Here is a 26,308-nt window from a genome sequence, read left to right as displayed (position 1 = left end):
GATTTTTAAATTAACTGAAGCTTTGATGTTGGTGAAACAATGGAGAGGATTGCTACTTTACACATGTTTGAAAAAATAGAAATAACAGACATGTTAACTAAATGAAAGCTTGTGGGAATAGCGAAGTAGAAACAGATATGTTATAACATGAACTGAGAAACAAAAAGCAGAGAGTAGTGGTGAATGGTTATTGTTCAGAGGAAAGTATACAGCTACAATACTGTGCAAAAGTCTTAGGGTGCCTGAGACTTTTGCACAGTACTGTAATAGTTTTTTATATTGCCCTGTACTGTGGCTGATGCTGCAAAAAAAAACAAATTTCATGATATATGTGAATGATGATAAACCTGATTATGTTATGGGTCTGTATTGTGGACTGAGAGTGCAAAGCGGGCAGGAAGAGGGAGCAGGACGCACCAGAGGGATACTCTGTAATGATCAAGAAACCGAATGTTTTCTGGTCTCAGGGCTGGGTGTCTCTGCATCCGCGCCAACACTTCCCCCCACCCACTGGCGCTCCTTCTATGCCACCTGCCCCACATTCCTCCTGCAGCGCTCCCCCCTTGTCATTCACAACATCCTTTCCTCCCACCAGATTTACAAACTCGCTACCTGCTCCACGTTGACAGATACTGTGCGAAAATCTTAGGCACCCTAGCTAAGAGTTTTCTGCCTGAGAATTTTGCACAGTACTGTATATGCCTGGGGGTCTAGGGTTGATTATTAGGACCAAATATAAACACAGGCGATTCTGCAGATGCTGAAAATCTTGAGCAATGCCATCTGGCCCATCGAGTCTGCTCCACCATTCAGTCAGGGTTGATCCTTTTATCCCCTCCTCAGCCCCACTCTGCAGCCCTCTCCCCGATAATGGACAGGTAAGGAGAAGAAAAGGGGTGAGAAGGTAACCAGAACAGGGAATGGAAAAAGGCAGGGTGGGGGGGGGGTGGAAAGACCAGAAATTAGAGAAATCATCTACGTTTGTCAGGGTCATCTATTGTATCTGGTGCTCCTGGTGTGGCCGCCTCTACATTCGTGAGACCCAACACGATTCAGTGACTGCCTTATTGAGCACCTTCACTCTCCAAAAGGTAGGATCTCCCTGTGGCCAACTATTTCAATTTGACTTCCCGCTTCCATTCTGACATGTCTGTCTATGGCCTCCTTTACTGTCACATTCAGGCTAAGTTGAGCTTGGAGGAATAACACCTTGGACACTTTTGCTGCCTTTAAAAGTATTATGTAAATACAAATTGTTGTAGTTATTATTGTCAAAATATCAAGATGTCTATCTAGCTAACCCGGGTGCGAGTTAGGACTGCTCTAAGTGCCGAGCTGATTTGGTGAGGTCGAGAACAGCTTCAGCCTGGCCGGTGAAATCTAGACCCAGGATGAATCACTGAGTCACGCGGTCTAGGCTCAGTGCATTTTGCTGGGCCGGGGCCCAGGTCCTAATGTGAGGTATGATCCGGAAATTGGACAATTTAAACGCTGGTCCAGATAGATTGGAAAGGCAGGGTGTCAGGATCGGAGGCGATGTTCACTTCTCTCTTCATGGAGCTGAGGCTGCGGGACTGCCCCTGGCTGCTGTGCTTCGTGCCCCGCTAATATGATGAGCTGATACTGAGGCTTTGGGCCTACTCCAGACTGCTCTGGATGTTTGGATCTAAGGACTCAGTCTGGTTCGGAATGCTATTGCTCGCTTCGATTGTTTGCGTGATTTGTTTTTTTCCCTCTTTCTCCATGCATTGGGGGAGTGGTCTTTTTTTATTAATTGGGGAAGGGAGGAGAAGATTGCGGCATGACGCAGCGCGGGCAGCCGCTCTGAATTGATATCGTATTTGTGAAGTAGGATGCCGTGCATAATCCTGATTTGATGGAGACAGACGTGAGAAGCACGGAGGAACATCTGGAGAAATTTCTGAAATGCTTGCTTTACTGCTGCTACTGTGCGATCGAGAATCTCCAGCGGGGAAGGCCCCAAATCCTCGGCTTTGTCTATTGCTTTTTGCCAGGGCCGGGGTCGAAGCGCTTGGTAGAGATTGTGCTCGGTGTCGGAGAGCTGGTCGGAGGCTTGAAGTTTTCAGACGGACTTGGAGTCGGACTGTGGTCGGGTGCTTCCAGGATGCTGCATCAGCAAGTTTGCGGCGCTGGAAGCTCTTGGCAGGGAGAGTTTTCTTCCTTCAACCATCTGCGTGAGATGATGGGACTTTCGAGAGACTTTGAGACTTTCTTTACCATGCCCATGGTCTGTTCTTCTATCAAATTACGGTATTGCTTGCACTGTTGTAACTACAGTATATGTTATAATTATGTGGTTTTTGTCAGTTTTTTTAGTCTTGGTTTGTCTTGTGTTTCTGTGATATCATTCTGGAGGAACAAATTGTATCATTTCTTAATGCATGCATTACTAAATGACAATAAAAAAGGACTGCGTGTCCTCATAATCTAATCTAATTGAGTTCTTTCAGGTTTCTTGCTATGTAGCTGCCTGAAAGAAGGCAAATATCAAGGTTACAAACACGAGGAATTCTGCAGATGCTGGAAATTCAAGCAACACACATCAAAGTTGCTGGTGAACGCAGCAGGCCAGGCAGCATCTCTAGGAAGTGGTACAGTCGACGTTTCGGGCTGAGACCCTTCGTCCTGACGAAGGGTCTCGGCCCGAAACATCGACTGTACCTCTTCCAAGAGATGCTGCCTGGCCTGCTGCATTCACCAGCAACTTTGAAATATCAAGGTTGTATAATTTGCACATTCTTTGAGGCTAAATATACTTTGAATCTTAAAACACTCAAGGCTGGATGGATCAGAGTTTATTTAGATCTTCAAAGATAGGAAAGTATCTTAATAAAGTTGCTAAAAATTCTCAGGATCATTGCCTTTAAATAAAGTATGTAACACAAAAGAAATAAAAGCATTTTAAATCTTTTTAAATAGATTTTTGTTAATCATGTATACTGCATTCAATTTTGGGCAGTCTTCCTTAAGAAATGTATCAAGATTTCAAGAGGATGTACAAGAGATTAAATAGAAAAGATGGAGATTGTTCTTCATTCTCTCCATAATTTTAAATTGTTTTGACAAAATAAGTCAGAGAAACTGTTGGCTCAATAACTAGAGGTTAGAGATTTATCTCAATTGGAAAAAGAACCAGTGATTACATAGGGAACTTTCATGAAGCAAGTTGCTCTAATCTGGTTGCATCATAGCCTGGTGTGGATACACTAATGTCGTTGGATGGAAATCCTACAAAGAGCTGTGGATATGACCCAGTTCATCTTGGTTAAAGCCCTCACCACCATTGAGCATATCTACACAAAGCGCTGTCACAGGAAAGCAGCATCCATCATCAGGGACTCCTACCACCCAGATTATGCCCTCTTCTCACTGCTGCCATTGGGAAGGAAGTACAGGAGGTTCAGGAGCAGTTATTACCCCTCAACCATCAGGCTCCTGAACCAGAGGGGATAACTTCACTTGCCTCATCACTGAACTGTTCCCGCAACCTATTGACTCACTTTAAAGGATTCTTCATCACCTGTTCTTGAAACTTGTTGCTTATTTATTTATTATTATTCTTTCTTTCTTTTTCTTTTGTATTTGCACAATATGTTGTCTTTTACACACTGGTTGTTTGTTGGCTCTATCGGGTGCGGTCTTTCATTGATTCGCTTACGATTTTTGGATTTACTGAGTATGCCCACAAGAAAATGAATCTCAGGGTTGTATATGGTCTCATATATGTACTTTGATAATAAACTTACTTTGAACTTTGATATGTATTGCCCATAGCAAGGTAGAAATATATTCAATAGTAACTTTGAAAAGGGAATTGAACAAATAGTTAAAATTTAAATAAGATGTAAGCCTGCTATTTGAGTGGAGGATTGGGAATCCCTGGGAAGCTCTTTCCTAGAGGTGGCACAAACATTTTGTGCTGTATTACTGTATTGTTCTGTGATGCAATATAAGGTTGGCATGTGAATTTTAAGTACAGCACAAGTATTTTTATTATTAATCTCTGGATAGGAAATGCAAACCAATGAAATTCAGTGCAAGTTGACTTTACTTGATGTATCCTCACAGGGAGGAAGTAACTTCCTGGTTCATTTTTGAAGGTGTGTAACTGGGGTGAGTCGGAGGAAACTTTACACTGCAGGTGGACTGTGATATACATGCCTGACACAGCAAGATGTTTCCTTCAAATTTCTATTTTCTGTTGGCTTCTCAAAATAGAACAATTCTGTGCCTTAAATTAAATATCTCAGAATGATTCTTTAATTTAGTGCAGACCACTTGCAATCTCTAAGCAAAATCAATTTGATCCCCACCAGATGACTTTGCTGAAGCAGTAACCCAAGTTTAGTAAGTTAATTTATGTACATTATGTCAATGAATATTGAGTTGAACATTGAGCTCTTACTGCATTTTATTGTTGTAAACCAACAAAGAGACCATATGAAACCCATGTCTAGTTCTCTGCATGTTTATTTTAGACTCTAATTTAGACTATACCTGGAGTGGCATGGTAGCGCAGCACATATCATAATGTTTTACAGCATCAGCTTTTAGATTGGGGTTCGATTCCCGCCAATGCCTGTAAGGAGTTTGTACATTAACTGTAGTTTTCTGCATTTTAGTACGTTCTGCTGATAAAGATTGACAGGTTAGTTCTACTTCCTATTTTAATATCAAATAATACTCGATATTAAACTTGTGAATATGAAGGAAAAAATCTGGATTTTGTTTACAAAAGAATCCATGTTATTTTTACTTCAGAAACAGAACATATCATTTGCAGCAATACTTGAAAATAATTTTAAGATTTATCTCTTAGAAAATATTTGTGCCAAGAAATTTGTGCTGGGGTTAAAATAGTTATTAGTATCTTGCCTTGCACTATTTTGCAAAGTTTTAAAAACATAGCAAAACTAAGAATAACACTGTCACACATCAAAGTTGCTGGTGAACGCAGCAGGCCAGGCAGCATCTCTAGGAAGAGGTACAGTCGACGTTTCAGGCCAAGACCCTTCATCAGGACTAACTGAAGAAAGAGCTAGTAAGAAATTTAAAAGTGGGAGGGGAAGGGGGAGATCCAAAATGATAGGAGAAGACAGGAGGGGGAGGGATGGAGCCAAGAGCTGGACAGTTGATTGGCAAAAGGGATATGAGAGGATCATGGGACAGGAGGCCTAGGGAGAAGGAAAAGGGGGGAGGGAAGCCCAGACGATGGGCAAGGGGTATAGTCAGAGGGACAGAAGGAGAAAAAAGAGAGTGAGAGAAAGAATGTGTGTATATAAATAACGGATGGGGTACGAGGGGGAGGTGGGGCATTAGCGTAAGTTAGAGAAGTCAATGTTCATGCCAAAGGGTTGGAGGCTACCCAGACGAAATATAAGGTGTTGTTCCTCCAACCTGAGTGTGGCTTCATCTTGACAGTAGAGGAGGCCGTGGATAGACAAGTCAGAATGGGAATGGGATGTGGAATTAAAATGTGTGGCCACTGGGAGATCCTGCTTTCTCTGGCGGACAGAGCGTAGGTGTTCAGCAGAACGATCTCCCAGTTTGCGTTGGGTCTCGCCAATGTATAGAAGGCCACACCGGGAGCACCGGACACAGTATATCACCCCAGCCGACTCACAGGTGAAGTGTTGCCTCACCTGGAAGGACTGTCTGGGGCCCTGAATGGTGATAAGGGAGGAAGTGTACGATCGAGACAACTCGCGGATACCTCCTCTTATTTACCCCTCGATCGTGACCCCACTAAGGAGCACCAGGCAATTGTTCCCACACTATCACCGACTTTATCCGCTCAGGGGATCTCCCATCTACTGCTACCAACCTTATAGTTCCCACACCTCGTACTTCCCGTTTCTACCTCCTACCCAAGATCCACAAACCTGCCTGTCCTGGCCGACCTATTGTCTCAGCTTGCTCCTGCCCTACCGAACTCATTTCTGCATACCTCGACACGGTTTTATCCCCCCTTGTTCAATCCCTTCCTACCTATGTTCGTGACACTTCTCACGCTCTTAAACTTTTCGATGATTTTAAGTTCCCTGGCCCCCACCGCTTTATTTTCACCATGGATGTCCAGTCCCTATATACTTCCATCTCCCATCAGGAAGGTCTCAAAGCTCTACGCTTCTTTTTGGATTTCAGACCTAATCAGTTCCCCTCTACCACCACTCTGATCCGTCTAGCAGAATTAGTCCTTACTCTTAATAATTTCTCCTTTGGCTCGTCCCACTTCCTCCAAACTAAAGGTATAGCTATGGGCACCCGCATGGGTCCGAGCTATGCCTGCCTTTTTGTTGGCTTTGTGGAACAATCTATGTTCCGTACCTGTTCTGGTATCTATCCCCCACTTTTCCTTCGCTACATCGACGACTGCATTGGCACTGCTTCCTGCACGCATGCTGAACTCGTTGACTTTATTAACTTTGCCTCCAACTTTCACCCTGCCCTCAAGTTTACCTGGTCCATTTCCGACACCTCCCTCCCCTTTCTAGATCTTTCTGTCTCTATCTCTGGAGACAGCTTATCTACTAATGTCTACTATAAGCCTACTGACTCTCACAGCTATCTGGACTATTCCTCTTCTCACCCTGTCTCTTGCAAAAATGCCACCCCCTTTTTGCAATTCCTCCGTCTCTCCGCCGCATCTGCTCTCAGGATGAGGCTTTTCATTCCAGGACGAGGGAGATGTCCTCCTTTTTTAAAGAAAGAGGCTTCCCTTCCTCCACCATCAACTCTGCTCTCAACCGCATCTCCCCCATTTCACGTACATCTGCTATCCATCCTCCCGCCACCCCACTAGGAATAAGGTTCCCCTGGTCCTCACCTACCACCCCACCAGCCTCTGGGTCCAACATATTATTCTCCGTAATTTCCGCCACCTCCAACGGGATCCCACCACTAAGCACATCTTTCCCTCCCCCCCCTCTCTGCTTTTCACAGGGATCGCTCCCTACGCGACTCCCTTGTCCATTCGTCCCCCCACATCCGTCTCCACTGATCTCCCTCCTGGCAAACTTATCCTTGTAAGCGGAACAAGTGCTACACATGCCCTTACACTTCCTCCCCTACCACCATTCAGGGCCCCAAACAGTCCTTCCAGGTGAGGCGACACTTCACCTGTGAGTCGGCTGGGGTGATATACAGCGTCTGGTGCTCCCGATGTGGCCTTCTATATATTGGCGAGACCCAACGCAGACTGGGAGATCGTTTTGTACTGTAGCCTCCAACCTGATGGCATGAACATTGACTTCTCTAACTTACGCTAATGCCCCACCTCCCCCTCGTACCCCATCCGTTATTTATATACACACATTCTTTCTCTCACTCTCCTTTTGCTCCCTCTGTCCCTCTGACTATACCCCTTGCCCATCCTCTGGGCTTCCCCCCCCCTTCCTTCTCCCTGGGCCTCCTGTCCCATGATCCTCTCATACCCGTTTTGTCAATCACCTGTCCAGCTCTTGGCTCCATCCCTCCCCCTCCTGTCTTCTCCTATCATTTTGGATCTCCCCCTCCCCCTCCCACTTTCAAATCTCTTACTAGCTCTTTCTTCAGTTAGTCCTGACGAAGGGTCTCAGCCTGAAACGTCGACTGTACCTCTTCCTAGAGATGCTGCCTGGCCTGCTGCGTTCACCAGCAACTTTGATGTGTGTTGCTTGAATTTCCAGCATCTGCAGAATTCCTAGTGTTTGTGTTTTTAAAATAACACTGTCAGATTCCTTTGTGTAACACTGCCCAGGTCAAGAATAGAAAGTTGAATTTCTTGCATGTATCTTCATAATCTTGACCTAAGAAAATGATGCTTAGAAGAGCACACGTCAATACCAGCAGAACTCTTGGAGCTCCTGAGGACTGTCGACATGCAACTTAAGAATCAACAGATCCGTGCCGACCAGGTGGCCGAGCTGAACTATTCCCATTTGCCTGCATTTGACCTATGTTTCTTTAAAACTCAGTGTTGTTTCAGTAACTGTTCTACCACTCCCTGTATATATGTAAAACAACAATGGGAAAACACTGCAACAATCAAAAGAAATTTTTGATTAAATAATCAGTAAGTGGTAATGATTTTACTAAACAGTTGTGCTGAGGGCAGTAGGGCGTCATACCATGCTGGCAACCAGTACTCCAGGTTCCTGATATATACGCATGTGGTGTGGATGATACTTAGTTCTCTTAATAGCCAGATATTGTTGATTTTAATGTCTTGTCCTATTTATCTAAAATGTACTACCTCCTCCTATTTCTGGATTAATTTCTTTTCTCCCAGCAGGAAAGAGATATCCTCATTTGTCAGAAGAATAAATTAAGCAATGAATATCTTCTGTTTCATTAAGTAAAGAGGCTAGTGGCTAGGTCAGCTAATTAATCAAAATGCAGGCATCACTTTTTTTTTGCAGACAGTGATGACAAATAGAGGTCACATCAGTTCAAGTAGGGCTTTTAATAAAACACCCATAACTTGGTACCTTTCTATTGTAGGACAATGATAGAAAGGAAAGTCAAAGAATGTAATTAAGTTAACATAAATTAATTTTCCATAAATAGCTTTGAGTAGAAAATAAACAAATTTACATTAGTTCTTACCCAGGAACATCTGTGGTTTCTTAGTTTTGATTGTCAGATTGGATTCTAATTTTACAACTTTTATTGAAGTCATCGACCAATAGAAAATAATTTTAAATGGTGAAACACTGCTTGTCATTTGTTTAAACAGATGTCTAACAAGTCTAGATATTGCAGAGTGAATAACACTGATGGTGGCAAGGTGCGCTCCATTTCTACAGTGAGCATTGCAGTCAATACCACAGGCAGCACGGTGGATGACACCACATTCCAGGATTTCCATGTTATGCATGGGTAGTTCTTAACAGAGAAGATCTGCCCCATGGATTTTATACCTGCAGTAGATGGAAAATGTTTCCATGTTTTTAAAAATTGAGGGCACAATGTCAATTGGCAGCATTTCAGCCAAAATTCACATTTTCACTTCAAAGTGAAATATTTGTCATCTCTTAATTGGCTGCATGCTCACTTCACTGTAAATCTCAGCTGACACTTATTTAACGTTCTCATCTTTTAGCCAGAAGTTTGTCTATTAGAATACTGGAGCCATGTGTAATATTATACCAGGAAATCTCACCAATTTTAGCAGATCTTCCTTTTTCCCAGAGCACAGTATGAAGTATTCTCATTTACAGTAGAATGATACAGTAGAAGCCAAGAAACCAAAGTCAAGAAATTGCTTTACTGTAATAACAACATTGTTGGTCATCCTAATGCTGATGTAAAGAACATAGCAGAGTACAGGATCTTCGATATGCCGACATTTTAACCTACTCAAAGGTCAATCTAACCCTTCCCTCCTACATAGCCCTCTATTTTTCTATCATCTATGCACTGTACCTATTTAAGAGTTTCCTAAAAGACCTTAATGTCTCTGCCTCTGCCACCAATGCCTGGCAGGGGTTTCCATGTGTGTTCTATATAAAGAACTAACCTCTGACGCATTCCCCCACCCCCCATACTTCACTCCAAACACCCTAAAATTATGCCCCTTTATGTTAGCCATTTCCACCCTGGAGAAAAATCTCAGGCTGTCCACTCAATCTATGCCTCTATGCCTCTTATCATCTTATACACCTCTATCAAGTTACTTCTCATCCTCCTCGTCTCCAAAGGAAAAAATGCCTCGTCAACCATGTCCTCCAGTCCAGGCAGCATCCTGATAAATCTCCTCTGCACCCTCTATAAAGCTTCCATATCCTTCCTAAAATGAGACCAGGACTGAACACAATATTCCAAGTGTGTTCTAACCAGGGTTTTATAGAGCTGCAGCATAACCTCCGCAGTTCTTGAACTCAATCCCCCCGACTAATGAAGCCTAACTCACCATATACTTTCTTAACAACCCTATCAACTAGTGCTGCAACTTCACAGGATCTTTTGACATGGACCCCAAAATCCTTCTGTTCTTGCACAATGCCAAGAATCCTGCTGTTAACCCTGTTCACTTCACACTTCTCTCGATTGAACCCCACCTGCCACTTCTCAGCCCTGTCAATGTCCTGTTGCAACCTACAACAACCCTTCACACTATCCACAACTCCACCAACATTTGTGTCATCTTCAAACTTATGAACCACCTTTCCACTTCCTATCCAAGGCATTTATAAAATCATAAAGAAGAGGGTCCCAGAACAGATAGTCATGGTCATAGTCATACTTTATTGATCCCGGGGGAAATTGGTTTTCGTTACAATTGCACCATAAATAATAAATAGTAATAGAAATAGTAATAGTAATACGACTATTAGTAAATAGTAAATAGTAATAGTCATGGAAATAATAAATAGTAATAGAATAGTAATAGAAAAATAGTAATAAATAGTTAAATAGTAATATGTAAATGATGCCAGTAAATTACGAAGTAAGTCCAGGACCAGCCTATCGGCTCAGGGCGTCTGACCCTCCAAGGGAGGAGTTGTAAAGTTTGATGGCCCCAGGCAGAAATGACTTCCTATGATGCTCTGTGCTGCATCTCGGAGGAATGAGTTTCTGGCTGAACGTACTCCTGTGCCCACCCAGTACATTATGTAGTGGATGGGAGACATTGACCAAGATGGCATGCAACTTAGACAGCATCCTCTTTTCAGACACCACCGTGAGAGAGTCCAGTTCCATCCCCACAAGATCTCTGCAGAACACCACTGGTCACTGACCTCCAGGCAGAATGCTCTCCATATACTATCAGCCTCTTGCCTTCTATGGGCAAGCTAATTCTGTACCCACACAGCCAAGTTTCCTTGGATTCCATGCCTCCTGTCTTTGTGAATGAGCCTATCATGGGGAACCTTATCAAAAGCTTTACTAAAATCCATATACACCACATTACTGTTCTACCTTCATCTGTCTGATTTGTCACTTCCTTAAGGAATTCAATCAGTTTCGTGAGGCATGACGCGTCCCTCACAAAGCCATGCTGAGTATCCCTATCAGACCATGCTTCTCCAAATACTTGAAAATCCTAAAATACCTCTCCAATAACTTGCCCACCACTGAAGCTCACTGTTCTTCACTTCCCAGGGTTATCCCTAATCCCTTTTTTGAACAAAGAAATAACATTTGCCATTCTACGATTATCTGGTACTACTCCGGTGACCAGTGAGGATACAAAGATCATTGCCAAGGTTGCAGCAATTTCTTTTCTGTAGTAACCTGTGATATATCTCATCTGGCTCTGGGGACTTACCTATCCTAATGTTTTTCAAAAGTTCCAGTGCATCTCCTTTCTTAACATGAACATGTTCAAGCATATCAGCCTGTTTGACACTGTCCTCACAATTGTTAACATCCCTCTCACTGGTGAATACTGAAGGTACGTATTCGTTAGGGACCTCTGACTCCAGGCAGATGTTTCCTCTACTATCTCTGATTGGTCCAACCCTTACTCTGGCCAGGCTCCTGTTCTTCACATATGTGTAGAACGTATTGGCATGTTCCTCAATCCTACTTGCCCAAGGCATTCTCATAGTCCTTCTTGCTCTCCTAAATCCATTCTTTGCTCCTTCCTAGTTTCATTGTAACCTTCTAGAGCCCTGCCTGATCCTTGCTTCCTAAATCTTAAGTGAGATCATGCCTTCCTCTTAACCAGATGTCTCACATCTCTTGTCAACCTTAGTTCCTTCACTTTACCGTCCTTTCTCTGCCTATCTAGAACCCCCAGCAAGTCCTCCCAAAACAAACTCCATATTTCTGTTGTGCATTTCCCCAAGTAAATTTGTCCCCAATTTATGCTCCCCTGTTCCTGCCCAATAGCAGCATAATTCCACCTTGATATCAGGGAAATTGTAGACCTCCATGACAACAACTCTGTTATTTTGCCCCTTACCTGTTCCTCAGTGTCTCTGTTGCTATGGGGGGAGGGTGGTCTATAGAATTCTCCCCATAGCTGGGGGGGGGTGGTCTATAGAATACTCCCCATAGCGAGATTGCTCCCTTCTGCTTTTCTGACTTCGACCCACATCGACTGAATCAGAAGACAATCCCTCTATGATGTCCCTCCTTTCTGCAGCTGTGTACCATGCCTGGTTAGCAATGCTACTTCCCTAATCTTTTACCTCCATCCCTGTTCTTTTCATCTCCTAAAACTTGTAATTTCTCGTTATGTTCATCAGACAGTATAGTTGGGTTTCCTAGTGGGTTAGTTTCAGTGGACACAATGCTATTGAGCAATTGCAAGTTTTTGTTGTTGCTGACACTTGGTTTGATAGCTGTGACCTCAGCTGAAAAGGGACCTACTATAGCTGAAACAGCACTGTTGTGAGTATTGCAACTTAACAAATGGATACTGCAACGATCACTGTTTACTGCTTCCCTGTGCTGTGCATGATGTGGGCATTTTAAATTATATTTTATTAACTTATTTATGGTAATATATTGGTTTACGTGCTGCGTGTGATGTATGTTTTGTGGGTGTGCCGCGGTCCGGAGGTATGTTGTTTCATTTGGCTGTATATGTGTACTATTAATAATAATACATTTGAACCTGCATGTGAACTTGAACTAATTTCATTGGGTGAGAGTGTACTCCTGGGTGTGCGGTCAGGAGGACGTGCATAGTTGGGTGCATAACAAGCTCTGGTAGTAGACATGTTCTTGCTGCGAAGGAGGGGTGCAGAGAAAACCTGCAGGGCTGCAGGAAGGCTCTCCTGACAAAGAGATCGCCGGGAAGTCTCTGCAGGCAGTAACACTGCGTGTGTGAGTTCAGTCAGTGAGTGCTTGCACTTCACGGAAGCCTGCAGTGCAGACAGATCCCAGCACCCACTGCGCCTGTTTCTGCGGGATAAAGGAAGAGCAGATGAACTCTGATCTCCATAACTATATAGTTTGTGTGATCTTATTGAACACTGAGATGTGACAGAAATCAACAATAGCAGACTGGAAGGTTACCAAGTCGAGGAATCTGTGAGTGACTGTGGCCTTGGCTTGCAAGGGCAAAGTAATCCAAGAAACATCAGGATAAAGAACGCAAAGCAACACACACAAAATGGTGGAGGTAAAGAATACAATGTGGTTTGAGTGCTAGAACATGGGACATAGAGCAGTATAGGACAACACGAAACCTTTGGCCAATGATGTTATGCCAACCTATATAAACCTACTCCATGGCCCTTCCCTCCTACAAATTCCATAACTCTCCATCTTTCTTATATACGTGCCTATCCAAGAGTCTCTTAAATGTCCCTATTGCATCAGCCTCTACCACCATCGCTGGCAGTGCGTTGCAGACACATACCACTCTCTATGTAATAACCCTACCGCTGACATCTCCCCTAAACCTTTCCCTACTCATCCTAAACTGACGTCCTTCAGTAGTGACCATTGCCACCCTGGCAAAAAGGTACTGTCTGTCCGTTCTGTATGTGCATTTCATAATCTTATACATACATCTCTCGCAAGTCCTCACTCAGCCTGTTTCAATCCAAGGAGAAAAGTCCTAGCTTGCTCAAGCTTTCCTCACAAGATATTTTCTCTAATCTTCACAGCATCCTCATAGCCTGTCTAGAGCTCCTACATTCTTCCTGTAATGATGTGACCTGAACTGATCACAGAAGTGTGGTGTGACTCGAGTTTTATAGAGCTGCAACTTAATCGACAGACTCTTGAACTCAATCCCCTGACTAATGAAGGCCAACACACATTAATCCTTCTCAGCCACCCTATCAATCTGCATGGTAACATTGAGGGATCCATGGACTTGGACCCTAAGATGCCCTTGTTCCTACACAGTGCCAAGTGTCCTGCCTTTAACCTTGTACTCCATCTTCAAGTTCAATCTTCCAAAGTGTATCAATTCACACTTTTCTGGATTGAACCCCATTTACTAAAATCCATACACACCACATCCACCGCTCTGTCTTCATCAACTTGTTTTGTTAAACCCTCAGAAAACTCACTCAGGCTCCTGAGGCACAACAGCCCCCCACAAAAGTGTTGGCTCTTTAGATAGCATTTTCCTAGGGGACAAAGAGTTAGTAAAACCTTCCTTGTTAATGACTAAATAAATACTGTCAAATTTGATAAGAGTGAGGTTGAAAATTAGTATTGTGATGCATTTTGGGTGTTGCTGTATTGTTGATTTCACATGGGGAGTTCTGATGCCAGAGAAAAGGCTTCAGCGCAAGTGAAAATCCTAATAATGTCAGGAGTCAAATTTGCTGATAGCTTTCAAGACACCCAGGAATGTTCACAATTTTGTTAAACTAGTAGTTAACCCAATTAACCTGATTTTCATTTGCATAACACTGTTTCTTCTGTGGAGGTATTTCAAGGCCAAAAGGTTTGTGTCAGGGGGTTTTCAGTTCAATTTTAGGAAGTAAATACTTTTGCACTTGATGTTAGGCAAAGATGGTTTCTGTTTTTTCAAGGTGATGTTGATAATGTCAGTTTTACAAAAGGACAAATGGAAATGTAGTAGTGGAGAACTGGTGGGTGCTGGTGTGGATCATATGGTCGGACAATGCTAGGGGGATGGGGAGACTCGGATTAGATATGATGAGCAGAAAGTTTGATTAGGAGAATCTCTTCTCAATAGTACAATATTACCAACACAACTTAGTCTTGGTCCTATACTACAAGTCTGTACTGGTTTAGCCCACCCATTCTTAAATTTGAACAATTTCCTGAATAAAACTAATGATTTGAGTGCAACTCCCATTTTACCAGCATCTGGGATGAGTTCAGGAGGTATGGAACCACTAAATTCTTGCCTTTTGTATATTTAATTCCTTTTTTTCAAACAATTGACCATTTAATTTTGCTCCTTTACAGGTACTTACTGTATCTTCAAATTAAAAGGGATATATTTCATGGACGCCTGCTTTGCTCTTTATCAGATGCTGCGTCTTTGGGTGCATATACTCTACAAGGTAGGTGTAACGGTAGTACCCAGTTTAACTCAAAATTGGGATTAAATTTCAATGGTAAGAAACTATTTACAAACAAAGCATCACATTTGTATTAAAACTGATCAGTTATTCCAAAATAAAATTGATCAGTTAATTGATTATTTTTTTCACAATAACAACATTTTTGTTCATTCATCCAGTACTGGTGTGACTAGAATTGAATGCAATATTCCAGATGCAGCCTAACTATAATTTTATAAAGCTGCAACATACTGTAACTGCCTGCTCTTGAACTCAGTTCCTTGACTAATAAAGGCGAGCTTGCTATATGCCTTCTTTACCACCATATCAACCTGTGTAGCCACTTGCAGGGAGCTGTGAACTTGCATTCCAAGATCTCTCTGTACTTCAACACTGTGATGGGTCTTGCCATCAACCGTATACTATCCTTTGACATTTAATCTCTCAAAATGCAACACCTCATATTTGTGTGAGTTAAATGACATTTGCTATTTCTCTGCCCAGATCTGTAATTGACCTATATCTCACTGTATTCTTTTGCCTTCCTCTACACTATCCACAGCACTACCAATCTTTGTATTGTTTGTGAATTTATTAAGCAATCCATCCATCTACATTTTCATCAAGGTCCCATTAACCACTGCCCTTGTCTTTTATTGGCAAACTAATTCTGAATCTAAATGCCCATTTCACCATGGATCCCATGTATCTTAATCTTGCAGATGAGCCTTCCATGAGGCGCCTTGTCGAACACTGTACTAAAATCCATGTGGTTGATGTCCACAGATTTATTTTCATCATTTACTTTTGTCACCTCCTTGAAAAGCCTCAATTAAGTTAGTGAGACATGACTGTCCCCAATTAGGCCATCATTTTTCAAATGCTGTCTCCATGGCTTCTCTCCAGTAGCTTTTTTTTTACTACTGACATAACCCACCGACCTGTTGTTTCCAGGATTATCCATACTTCTCTTTTTGAATAATGGAACAACATTCGGTACTCACTTGTCCTATGGCACTTCATCTTAATGATACTGCTTTGGTTTATGTGAGCCTATGGAGTGCAGGATATGCAGTGAGGGATGGTGGCGAGTGAACAAAGTGAAGTTTGGTTTCCTGGAGATTTCAGAACAATGGAAATTCTGGAAAGGATAAAAGATGGAGATTAGATGCTCTTCACATGGGAGATGGTAACTAAAATTTTGGATGATGATGAGTCATCTAATCAAAATGCTACCTGACCCATTTACATTTCCATTAACCTCACTAGTCATTGTATTGATTACAATATAATCTTAATGACTGGTCTGTAGGAATAGTTTAAGAGCGTATAGTATGATGGTAAATGATAGAGTGCACATGCAACCCAAAAGCCATGGATGAACCAGGAGATTTGTAGTCTGTTGAGGGCTAGATCTTTGGCATTCAAGAGTGGTGATCCAGAACTCTACAAGATGTCCAGGTACAACTTGCGGAAGCCTATTTTAAAAGCGATTCTGATTGAGGTTAGAGACAGAATCAGATGCACATCAGCTCTGGCAGGGCTTGCAGGCCATTACTTCCTACAAGGCGAAAGCTAACGTCATAAGTGGCAGTGGTGCTTCATTCCCAGGTGAGCTCATCGCCTTTTATGCACACTTTGAAAGGGAGAATAAAACTAGACCTGTGCGAATCCATGCAGCACCCGGTGACCCTGTGATCTCTGTATCGGAGGCCGTCGTCAGAACATCTTTCAAGAGGGTGTACACTCACAAGGGGTCAGGCCCTGATGCTGTCCCTGGTAGGGCATTGAAAACTTGTGCTAACCAACTGGTCGGAGTGTTCATGGACACCTTCAATCTCTCACTGCCATAATCAGAATTTCCCACCTGCTTCAAAAGAGTGACAATCGTACCAGTGCCCAAGAAGAGCAGAGTGAGCTGCCACAATGACTATCGTCCAGTTGCACTCACATCTACTGTGATGCAGTACTTTGAGAGATTGGTCATGGCCAGGATCAACTCCTGCCTAAGCAAGGAACTAGTCCTGCTGCAATTTGCTTATCACAACAATAGGTCTGCAGTAGGTACAATCTCACTGGCTCTCCACTCAACCTTAGATCACCTGCACAATAGTAATAGCTACATCAGGCTGCTGGTTATTGATTACAGCTCAGCCTTCAACACAACTGTACCCTCAATTCCAATCAACAAGCTCCAAAGCCTCTGTGCATTCCCCTGCAACTGGGACCTTGCCTGCTTCATCAGGAGACCACAGTCAGTGCAGATTGGAAATAAATTCTCTTCCTCACTGACAATCAGCACTAATACACCTCAAGTATATGTGCTGAGCCCACCGCTCAAATGGCATCTATAAATTTGCTGATCACACAACTATTGTTGGCAGAGTGACGAGGAGGCATACAGGAGGAGATAAATCAGGTAGTTGAGTGGTATCAAAGCAACAACCTTGCACTCAACTTCAGTCAGACCAAGGAACTAGCTGTGGACTTCGGGAAGGGGAAGTCGAGGGATCACACACCAGTCCTCATTGAGGGATCAGCTTCAAGTTCCTGGGTTTCAGCATCTTTGAATATCTATCCTGGGTCCAACACGTTGGTGCAATTGCAAAGAAGGCACGACAGCACCTATATTTTTCATAAGGAGTTTGAGGAGAATTGGTGTGTCACCAAAGACAGGTGAAGGCTTTCTAACTGGTTGCATCACCATCTGATATGGAGTGGTCACTGCACCGGATCAGAAAGTTGTAAGTTTCAGCCAGCTCCATCATGGGCACGAGCCTCCCCAGCATATAGGAAGCCTTCAAAAGGAGATGCCAGAAGAAGGCAGCATTCATCGTTAAGGACCCCCATCACCCGGGCATGTCCTCTTCGCATTTCCACCATCAAGGAGAAAGTACAGGAGCCTGAAGACACACACACAACATTCCCCTCCGCCAATAGATTTCTGAATGGACAATGAACCCATGAACGCTACCTCACTGGTTTTTGCTAGTGTTTTGTTTTTTGCATTACTTACTTATTGTTTATATATACAGTATTTCTTACTGTAATTTAATTTTTTTATTACTATGTATTTCAATGGACAGCTGCTGCAAAACAAAAAAATTTCACAATGTGTCGGTGTGATATTAATTCTGATTCTGATACTTCAAAATAACTAATTAATAAAAGCTGTCCAATGATCCTTAGGGATCAAATGCTTTGTTAATTTGAAATTATGAAATGAGCATAGTTTTATTGAAAAGCAAAATACATTCAAAAAATCAGTATCATTAGTAATTGAAATCCAGTTTACTTCAGTGGCTGTATACTCACTTTGTTGTTACGCATGTTTCTGCCTTTACAGCTGAGCTTGGTGATTATGAGCCAGATGAGCACCCAGATGGTTACGTTAGTGAAATCAAACTGTTTCCTAAACAAACACAGAAGCTGGAAAGAAAGATGGCAGAGATTCATAAAAATGAACTAAGGTATTTTTTAAAACTTAGATTGGATTCACTTATTCATCACATGTACATTGAAACCTTGAGTGAAATGCATTATTTGCCCTGATAGTTAATACAATCTAAGGATGTGTTGTGGGCAGCCTGTAACCGTCACCACCTATAGTGCCGCCAACATAGCATGCCCACGATGTTCAGTAGGACGACATGCAGCCAACATACTGTATTTCTTTGTTTCTTTAATACATCCCCTATATCTCAGTAGCTGAGTTTAGACTAATTCAGTAGTCTAACTTCTCGTACTGTTTGTACTTGAGGCCGTCTCTGGCTGCATGTTAAGTAAACCTTTCAATGGTTCTCTCATGTCCAGATACTGATTCTTAATCATGTTTCAAAAGTGACGGGAGAGTACATCATCAGGTCTTCTTTCAAACGTTTAATAGTCCAGTGAATGTATTACACAAAGATGAGTGTATGAATGGCATTTATCACAATATGTGTACATACAATAGCTATGAAATTTTATTAATACCTTCAGAAAAATTTACAGAAACTATGCTGAGCAGTTCTTGTGTGTCCAATCAGCATCACAGTAATTATAAGCATTATGCAATCAAAGGTTCACTTGTTTTCAGAACTAGTAAGGAGAAGCCAAAATTCATTGTGCCACAGTCATTTCAGTGGTTGACTCTATCAGCAGGCTTGTAACTACACAGTTTCTGCAACTCTACTGTGTTTATTCAGGGGGTTGGTGGGGGCCTAGTGGAAGAGGCTTGGGAGTGATAATGTTAGAGGGAATGCACACCAAAGTTTTCAAGGTAACCATTACTTTAATGCAGGAAGTTAAGCAAGGAAGGAAAGGGACAACATACATCAAAGTTGCTGGTGAACCCAGCAGACCAAGCAGCATCTGTAGGAAGAGGTGCAGTCGACGTTTCAGGTCCTGACGAAGGGTCTCGGCCTGAAACGTCGACTGCGCCTCTTCCTACAGATGCTGCTTGGCCTGCTGCGTTCACCAGCAACTTTGATGTATGTTGCTTGAATTTCCAGCATCTGCAGAATTCCTGTTGTTTAAGGAAAGGGACAAACTGAGATTGAACCAAACAGGCAAAAAAGATCTCTTTATCTAAAATCATTGAATTAAAAGTAATAATTTTGATCTGCTTCCTATCAGAATCAACCCCACCTCTTTCCATCTCCTTCCCCTTCTGCCCTGTCACCTCCCCAACACGGACACACACACACACACACACACACGCACTCACAAACGTCCACAAACTTTTTAAAACACACTTGTTTCCTCAGTTTTCCTGAAATGTTAACATATGAACATAGAAAACCTACTGCACAATACAGGCTGTTCGGCCCACAAAACTGTGCTGAACATGTCTTTACCTTAGAATTTACTGAGGGTTAACCATAGCCCTCTATTTTTCTGAGGTCCATGTACCTGCCCAGGAGTCTCTTAAAAGACCCTATCGTATCCACCTCCACCACCGTCACCGGCAGCCCATTCCCCACACTCACCACTCTGCGTAAAAAAACTTACCCTTGACATCTCGTCTGTACCTACTTCCAAGCACCTTAAAACTGTGCCCTCTCGTGCTAGCCATTTCAGCCCTGGGATAAAGCCTCTGACTATCTACATGATCAATGCCTCTCATCAGTTTATACACCTCTATCAGATCACCTCTCATCCTCCGTTGCTCTAGGGGAGAAAGGCCGAGTTCACTCAACCTATTCTCATAAAGCATGCTCCCCAATCCAGGCAACATTCTTGTAAATCTCCTCTGCATCCTTTCTATGGTTTCCACATCCATCCTGTAGTGAGGCAACCAGAACTGAGCACAGAACTCCAAGTGTGGTCTGACCAGGATCCTGTATAGCTACAACATTACCTCTTGGCTCCTAAACTCAATCCCATGATTGAAGGCCAATGCACTGTATGCTTTCTTAACCACAGAGTAAACCTGTGCAGCAGCTTTGAGTGTCCAATGGACTCGGACCCCAAGATCCCTCTGATCCTCCACACTGCCAAGAGTCTTACCATTAATACTACATTCTGTCATCATATTTGACCTACCAAAATGAACCACCTCACACTTATCTGGATTGAACTCCATCTGTCACTTCTCAGCCAAGTTTTGCATCCTATCAATGTCCCACTGTAACATCTGACAGCCTTCCACACTATCCACAACACCTCCAACCTTTGTGTCATCAGTGAATTTACTAACCCATGCCTCCATGTCCTCATCCAGGTCATTTATGAAAATCACAAAGAGTAGGGGTCCCAGAACAGATCCCTGAGGCACACCACTGGTGACCAACCTCCATGCAGAATATGACCCGTCTACAACCACTCTTTGTCTTCTGTGGGCAAGCCAGTTCTGGATCCACAAAGCAATGTCCCCTTGGATCCCACGCCTCCTTACTTTCTCAATAAGCCTTGCATGGGGTACCTTGTCAAATGCCTTGCTGAAATCCATATGCACTACTTCTACAGCTCTACCTTCATCACTGTGTTTAGTCACATCCTCAAGAAATTTAATCAAGCTCGTAAGGCATGACCTGCCTTTAACAAAGCCATGCTGACTATTCCTAGTCATGTTATGCCTCTCCAAATGTTCATAAATCCTGCCTCTCAGGATCTTCTCCATCAGCTTACCAACCACTGAAGTAAGACTCACTGGTCTATAATTTCCTGGGTTATCTTTTCTCCCTTTCTTGAATATTGGAACAACATCCGCTACCCTCCAGTCCTCTGGAACCTCTCCTGTCCCCATTGATAATGCAAGGATCATCGCCAGAGGCTCAGCAATCTCCTCCCTCACCTCCCACAGTAACCTGGGGTACCTCTCGTCCAGTCCCAGTGACTTATGCAACTTGATGCTTTCCAAAAGCGCCAGCACATCCTCTTTCTTAATATCTACATGCTCAAGCTTTTCAATCCAGTGTAAGTCATCCTTACAATCGCCAAGATCCTTTTCCATAGTGAATGCTGAAGCAAAGTACTCATTGAGTACCTCTGCTATCTCCTCCAGTTCCATACACACTTTTCCACTGTCACTCTTGATTGGTCCTCTTCTCTCAATTATTATCATCTTGCTCTTCACATACTTGTAGGATGCCTTGGGGTTTTCCTTAATCCTGTCCGCCAGGCCTCCTCATGGCCCCTTCTGGCTCTCCTAATTTCTTTCTTAAGCTCCTCCCTGCTAGCCTTATAATCTTCTAGATATTTATCACTACCTAGTTTTTTGAACCTTTCGTAAGCTCTACTTCTTGACTAGATTTACAACAGTCTTTGTACACCACGGTCCCTTACCATCCTTTCCCTGTCTCATTGGAATGTACCTGTGCAGAACTCCACACAAATATCCCCTGAACATTTGCCACATTTCTTCCATGCATTTCCCTGAGAACATCTGTTCCCAATTTATGCTTCCAAGTTCTTACCTGATAGCCTCATATTTCCCCTTACTCCAATTAGACACTTTCCTAACTTGTCTGTTCCTATCCCTCTCCATTGGTAAAGGAGAGAGAATTGTGATCACTATCTCCAAAATGCTGTCCCACTGAGAAACCTGACACCTGACCAGGTTCATTTCCCAATACCAGATCAAGTACAGGCTCTCCTCTAGTAGGCTTATCTACATATTATGTCAAGAGACCTTCTTGAACACACCAAACAAACTCCCCTCCATCTAAACCCCTTGCTCTAGGGACATGCCAATTGATATTTGGGAAATTAAAATCTCCCACCATGACAACCATGTTGTTATTACAGCTTTCCAGAATCTGTCTCCCTATCTGCTCCTCGATGTCCCTGTTACGATTGGGTGGTCTATAAAAAACACCCAGTAGACTTATTGACCCCTTCCTGTTCCTAATTTCCACCCACGGAGATTCCGTAGACAATCCCTCCATGTCTTCCTCCTTTTCTGCAGCCGTGACACTATCTCTGATCAACAGTGCCACTCCCCCTCCTCTTTTGCCTCCCTCCCTGTCCTTTCTGAAACATCTAAAGCCTCTCACTCAAAGTAACCATTTCTGCCCCTGAGCCATCCAAGTCTCTGTAATGGCCACAATATCATAGCTCCAAGTACTCATCCATGCTCTAAGCTCATCCGCTTTGTTCATGATGCTTCTGGCATTAAAATAGACCATTCTGCCTATCCATCCTCTCACATTGTCTCCAAGCTTTCTCTATTTGTGAGCCAACTGCCCCTTCCTCTGTCTCTTCAGTTTGGTTCCCACCCCCCAGCCATCCTAGTTTAAACTCTGCCCAGTAGCCTTAGCAAACCTCCCCGCCAGGATATTGGTGCCCTTGGGATTCAAGTGCAACCCGTCCTTTTTGTACAGGTCACTCCTGCCCCAAAAGAGGTCCCAATGATCCAGAAATCTGAATCCCCGCCCCCTGCTCCAATACCTCAGCCACGTATTTATCCTCCACCTCACTCTATTCCAATACTCACTGTCACGTGGCACAGGCAGTAATCCCGAGATGACTACCTTTGTGGTCCTGCTTCTCAAATTCCTTCCTAACTCCCTGTAATCTGCTTTCAGGACCTCCTACCAATATGTACCACAACCTCTGGCTGTTCTCCTTCCCACTTCAGGATATCGTGGATGCGATCAGAAACATCCTAGACCCTGGCACCTGGGAGGCAAACTACCATCCGTGCTTTCCTGCATCCACAGAATCGCCTGTCTGACCCCCTAACTATAGAGTCCCCCATCACTGCTGCCATCCTCTTCCTTTCCCGACCCTTCTGAACCACAGAGCCAGACTCTGTGCCAGAGGTGGGGCCACTGTTGCTTCCACCAGGTAGGCCGTCCCCCACAACAGTACTCAAACAGGAGTACTTATTGTCAAGGGGTACAATGACAGGGGTGCTCTGTAGCCTCTGACTCTTGCCCTTCCTTTTCCTGACTGTTTCTCACTTAACTGTCTCCCGAGGCCCTGGTGTGACTACCTGCCTATAGCTCCTCTCTATCACCTCCTCACTTTCCCTGACCAGACAAAAGTCATCAAGCTGCATCTCCAGTTTCCTAACGCAATCCCTCAGGAGCTGCAGCTCGACACATCTGGTACAGATGTGGCCGTCCAGGAGGCTGGGAGTCTCCCAGACTTCCCACATCTGACACCAAGCACAGAAAACCGGCCTCACACACATTCTTCATGTCTGTATTCTACACAGGCAACCTACTTGGCCTTGCCTTAACTTCTGCCTTTCACCATGGGTGCTACCTGGTGTGCTGTGTGCTCCCAATATCTTATATAATTGCTTCTGGTAAATGAAGACACTATTTAACATTTGGTGCTATTGAAGTAAGACCTCACTGCTTCTGTATTGCTCTAAAGGTACACAGCCCGGTTCCTTAATGCGGCAACAAATTGGCCTTGTGATTTCAGTTGCCATTCTCAACTCACCTTATCATCTCATCTCTCATCTCCTGCATCAGTTTTTAGATTCGTTATTCTGTGCTACGTAATTGTTATTTTTTTCCACATAGTTTATAAATCTGTTATTTTAAAATAAAACTGCAATTTAATTATGATTTTAGAGGGCAGAGTGCAGCTGTGGCTGAAATGAACCTACTGAAAAAAGCTCACACATTAGAAACCTATGGTGTTGATCCACATCCTTGCAAGGTAACTACACAGATTTGCTGTTTGTATGCAAATAAACCATTGTAGATGTTTACCGCTCTTCTGCTATAATCCGGATACTTATTTTAGTAAGAGAATAGAGACAAGTGCTGAAAATCTGAAATTAAAAAATGCTAAAAAGACAGAGCTGATCAGAGGAGAAAGATTAACTTTACTTATTATGAAGTGTTGTACATAAAATTTCTATTGTCTGTTCATATGTATCTGCCCTATTGTATAACTCTACTGTATTATTTGACAGTGAACTGGCAGACCTTTTATTTTTGAATCAATAGAGGGTCTATATGCTTATATCAGTGTAGTCATACAGCACAGAAAAAGGGCCTTAAGCTCACCTTGTCTATGCCAACATTTTTGCTTGTCTGCACTTCCCCATATGCCTGTATTAGGACTGTATCGATGTCTTGCCTATATAGGTGTCTGTCTAAATGCCTGTTAAATCTGCTGCTAGTGGACTAGTGGAATTATATATGATTCCACCACCTCCGTTAGCAGCAAGTTTCACCCTATCAACCACTCTCTGTGCCATCCCCTTGAAAGATTTTTTTTTCTTCTCACCTTGAGCCTGTCTCTATTCTTTTTGGTACTCTATACCATGGGAAGAGATTTTGACTACCTAACATATCTATCTCTCTCGTAACCCTAGTTACTTCTATTTAGTCACCTCTCAGGCTCCTTTGCTCCAGGGGAAACAAGCCTGATCTATTCATTCTCCAACCCCACAACTAAAATTCTCAAATCCAAGGGGATTTTAATTTTACAGCTTTATTTCTAGTAAGACAAATTCATAGCCCAAGATCATATTGTACATTGTTATAATGCTTTTGATATCACACCTGAACAAGTTAGCTATGATCTTATTGAGAAAAGGGAACAGGTTTGTGGATCCTTAAAACCTACTTGACCTCTTTCTTTAATAAGTAGCTGCTGTGAAAGCATAGTCTGATGAAAACAGCGTAGTTAAATTATTGTAAAAGGTTGATCGGGTAGTATAATTGGCTGTAGGAATTGCAGGGTGTCGTTAACTTCCCGTAGTTTGACCTGAAGCAGGCAGCATTTCAGATTTGCCCTGTCTGTTGGAGGATTTTGCAAAACTAGTGTTGAGGACCATCTCAGTTCCTTGAGTGACTGCTGTAGGTTCCCTGTAACTCAGAGCTTACAATCAGATAATAAATTTTATAACAGTTTTGAGATACTATACTTAAAACATTTTTTCTCCAGATGACCAAAGGCTGCATTAAAAACCGTGGTGAACTTCCATCATTGACGTTGGCTTTCATTGGGAAAGTTATACTTCCAAGATATAGGAAGTAGTCCACATTTTAGACCATAAGACCGTAAGATATAGGAGCAGGATTAGGCCATTTGGCCTGTTAAGTCTGCTTTGCTACTTCGTCATGACTGATCCAATTTCCCTCTCAGCCCCAGTCTCCTGCCTCCTCTCTGTATCCCTTCATGCCCTGACTAATCAAGAATCTAGCAAACTCTGCCTTAAATATACATAAAGACTTGGCCTCCACGGTTGTCTGTAGCAAAGCATTCCACAGATTCACCACTCTGTAGCTAAAGAAATTCCTCCTCATCTCCTTCAGTCCTGCCGAAGGGTTTTGGCCCAAAACGTCGACTGTACTCTTTTCCACAGATGCTGCCTGGCCTGCTGAGTTCCTCCAGCGTTTTGTGTGTGTTGCTTGGATTTCAGCATCTGTAGATTTTCTCTTATTTGTGATTTGATTCCTCCTCATCTCCATTCTAAAAGGATGCCCCTGTATTCTGAGGTTGTGTCCTCTGGCCCTAGACTCTCCCACCGTAGGAAACGTCCTCTCCACATCCATTCTATCAAGGCTTTTCAGCATTCGATAGGATTCAATTAGGTCACCCCTCATTCTTCTGAATTCTGGTGAATAGGGGCCCAGAGCCATCAAATGGTCTTGATAAGCCATTCAATCCTGGAGCTATTTTTACCTCAAATGAGGTTCACGATAATTTTCATGGGTTTTGTCCACATAGAAGGAAACTATTCAGCCCAGTGGAGCGATCGTAGCTCTGAACAATGCAATCTCTGACATCCCATTCCATCGCATTAAGTTCTCTCTAACATCCCCAACAATTACCCTTTGATTTTACTATCACTTACCTGTACTAAGATGGAATTTATAGAAGCTACTTAAACTACCAGCATATCTTTGGGACCGTGGAGCTGGGCACTTGATAAAAATCCTCATAGTCACGGGATTATTGCA

At 43.0% G+C, this 26,308-nt stretch overlaps 1 protein-coding gene across 4 annotated transcripts in view; it reads left to right on the top strand.

Moving 5' to 3' along the window:
* frmd3 (FERM domain containing 3) overlaps positions 1–26,308 on the top strand; it is a 185,830-nt gene that overhangs the window by 99,876 nt on the left and 59,646 nt on the right. For all 4 annotated transcript variants that reach the window (XM_063068799.1, XM_063068798.1, XM_063068800.1 and 1 more), the window contains exons 5-7: positions 14,854–14,951; positions 18,298–18,421; positions 23,963–24,050. In XM_063068799.1, the coding sequence (XP_062924869.1) occupies positions 14,854–14,951; positions 18,298–18,421; positions 23,963–24,050 (310 nt within the window). The remainder of the gene's footprint in view (positions 1–14,853; positions 14,952–18,297; positions 18,422–23,962; positions 24,051–26,308) is intronic.

Source organism: Mobula hypostoma, chromosome 16 (assembly GCF_963921235.1).
Source record: "Mobula hypostoma chromosome 16, sMobHyp1.1, whole genome shotgun sequence".
In the NCBI taxonomy this organism is placed as follows: Eukaryota; Metazoa; Chordata; class Chondrichthyes; order Myliobatiformes; family Myliobatidae; genus Mobula; species Mobula hypostoma.
This window is presented reverse-complemented; position numbering and strand designations above follow the sequence as displayed.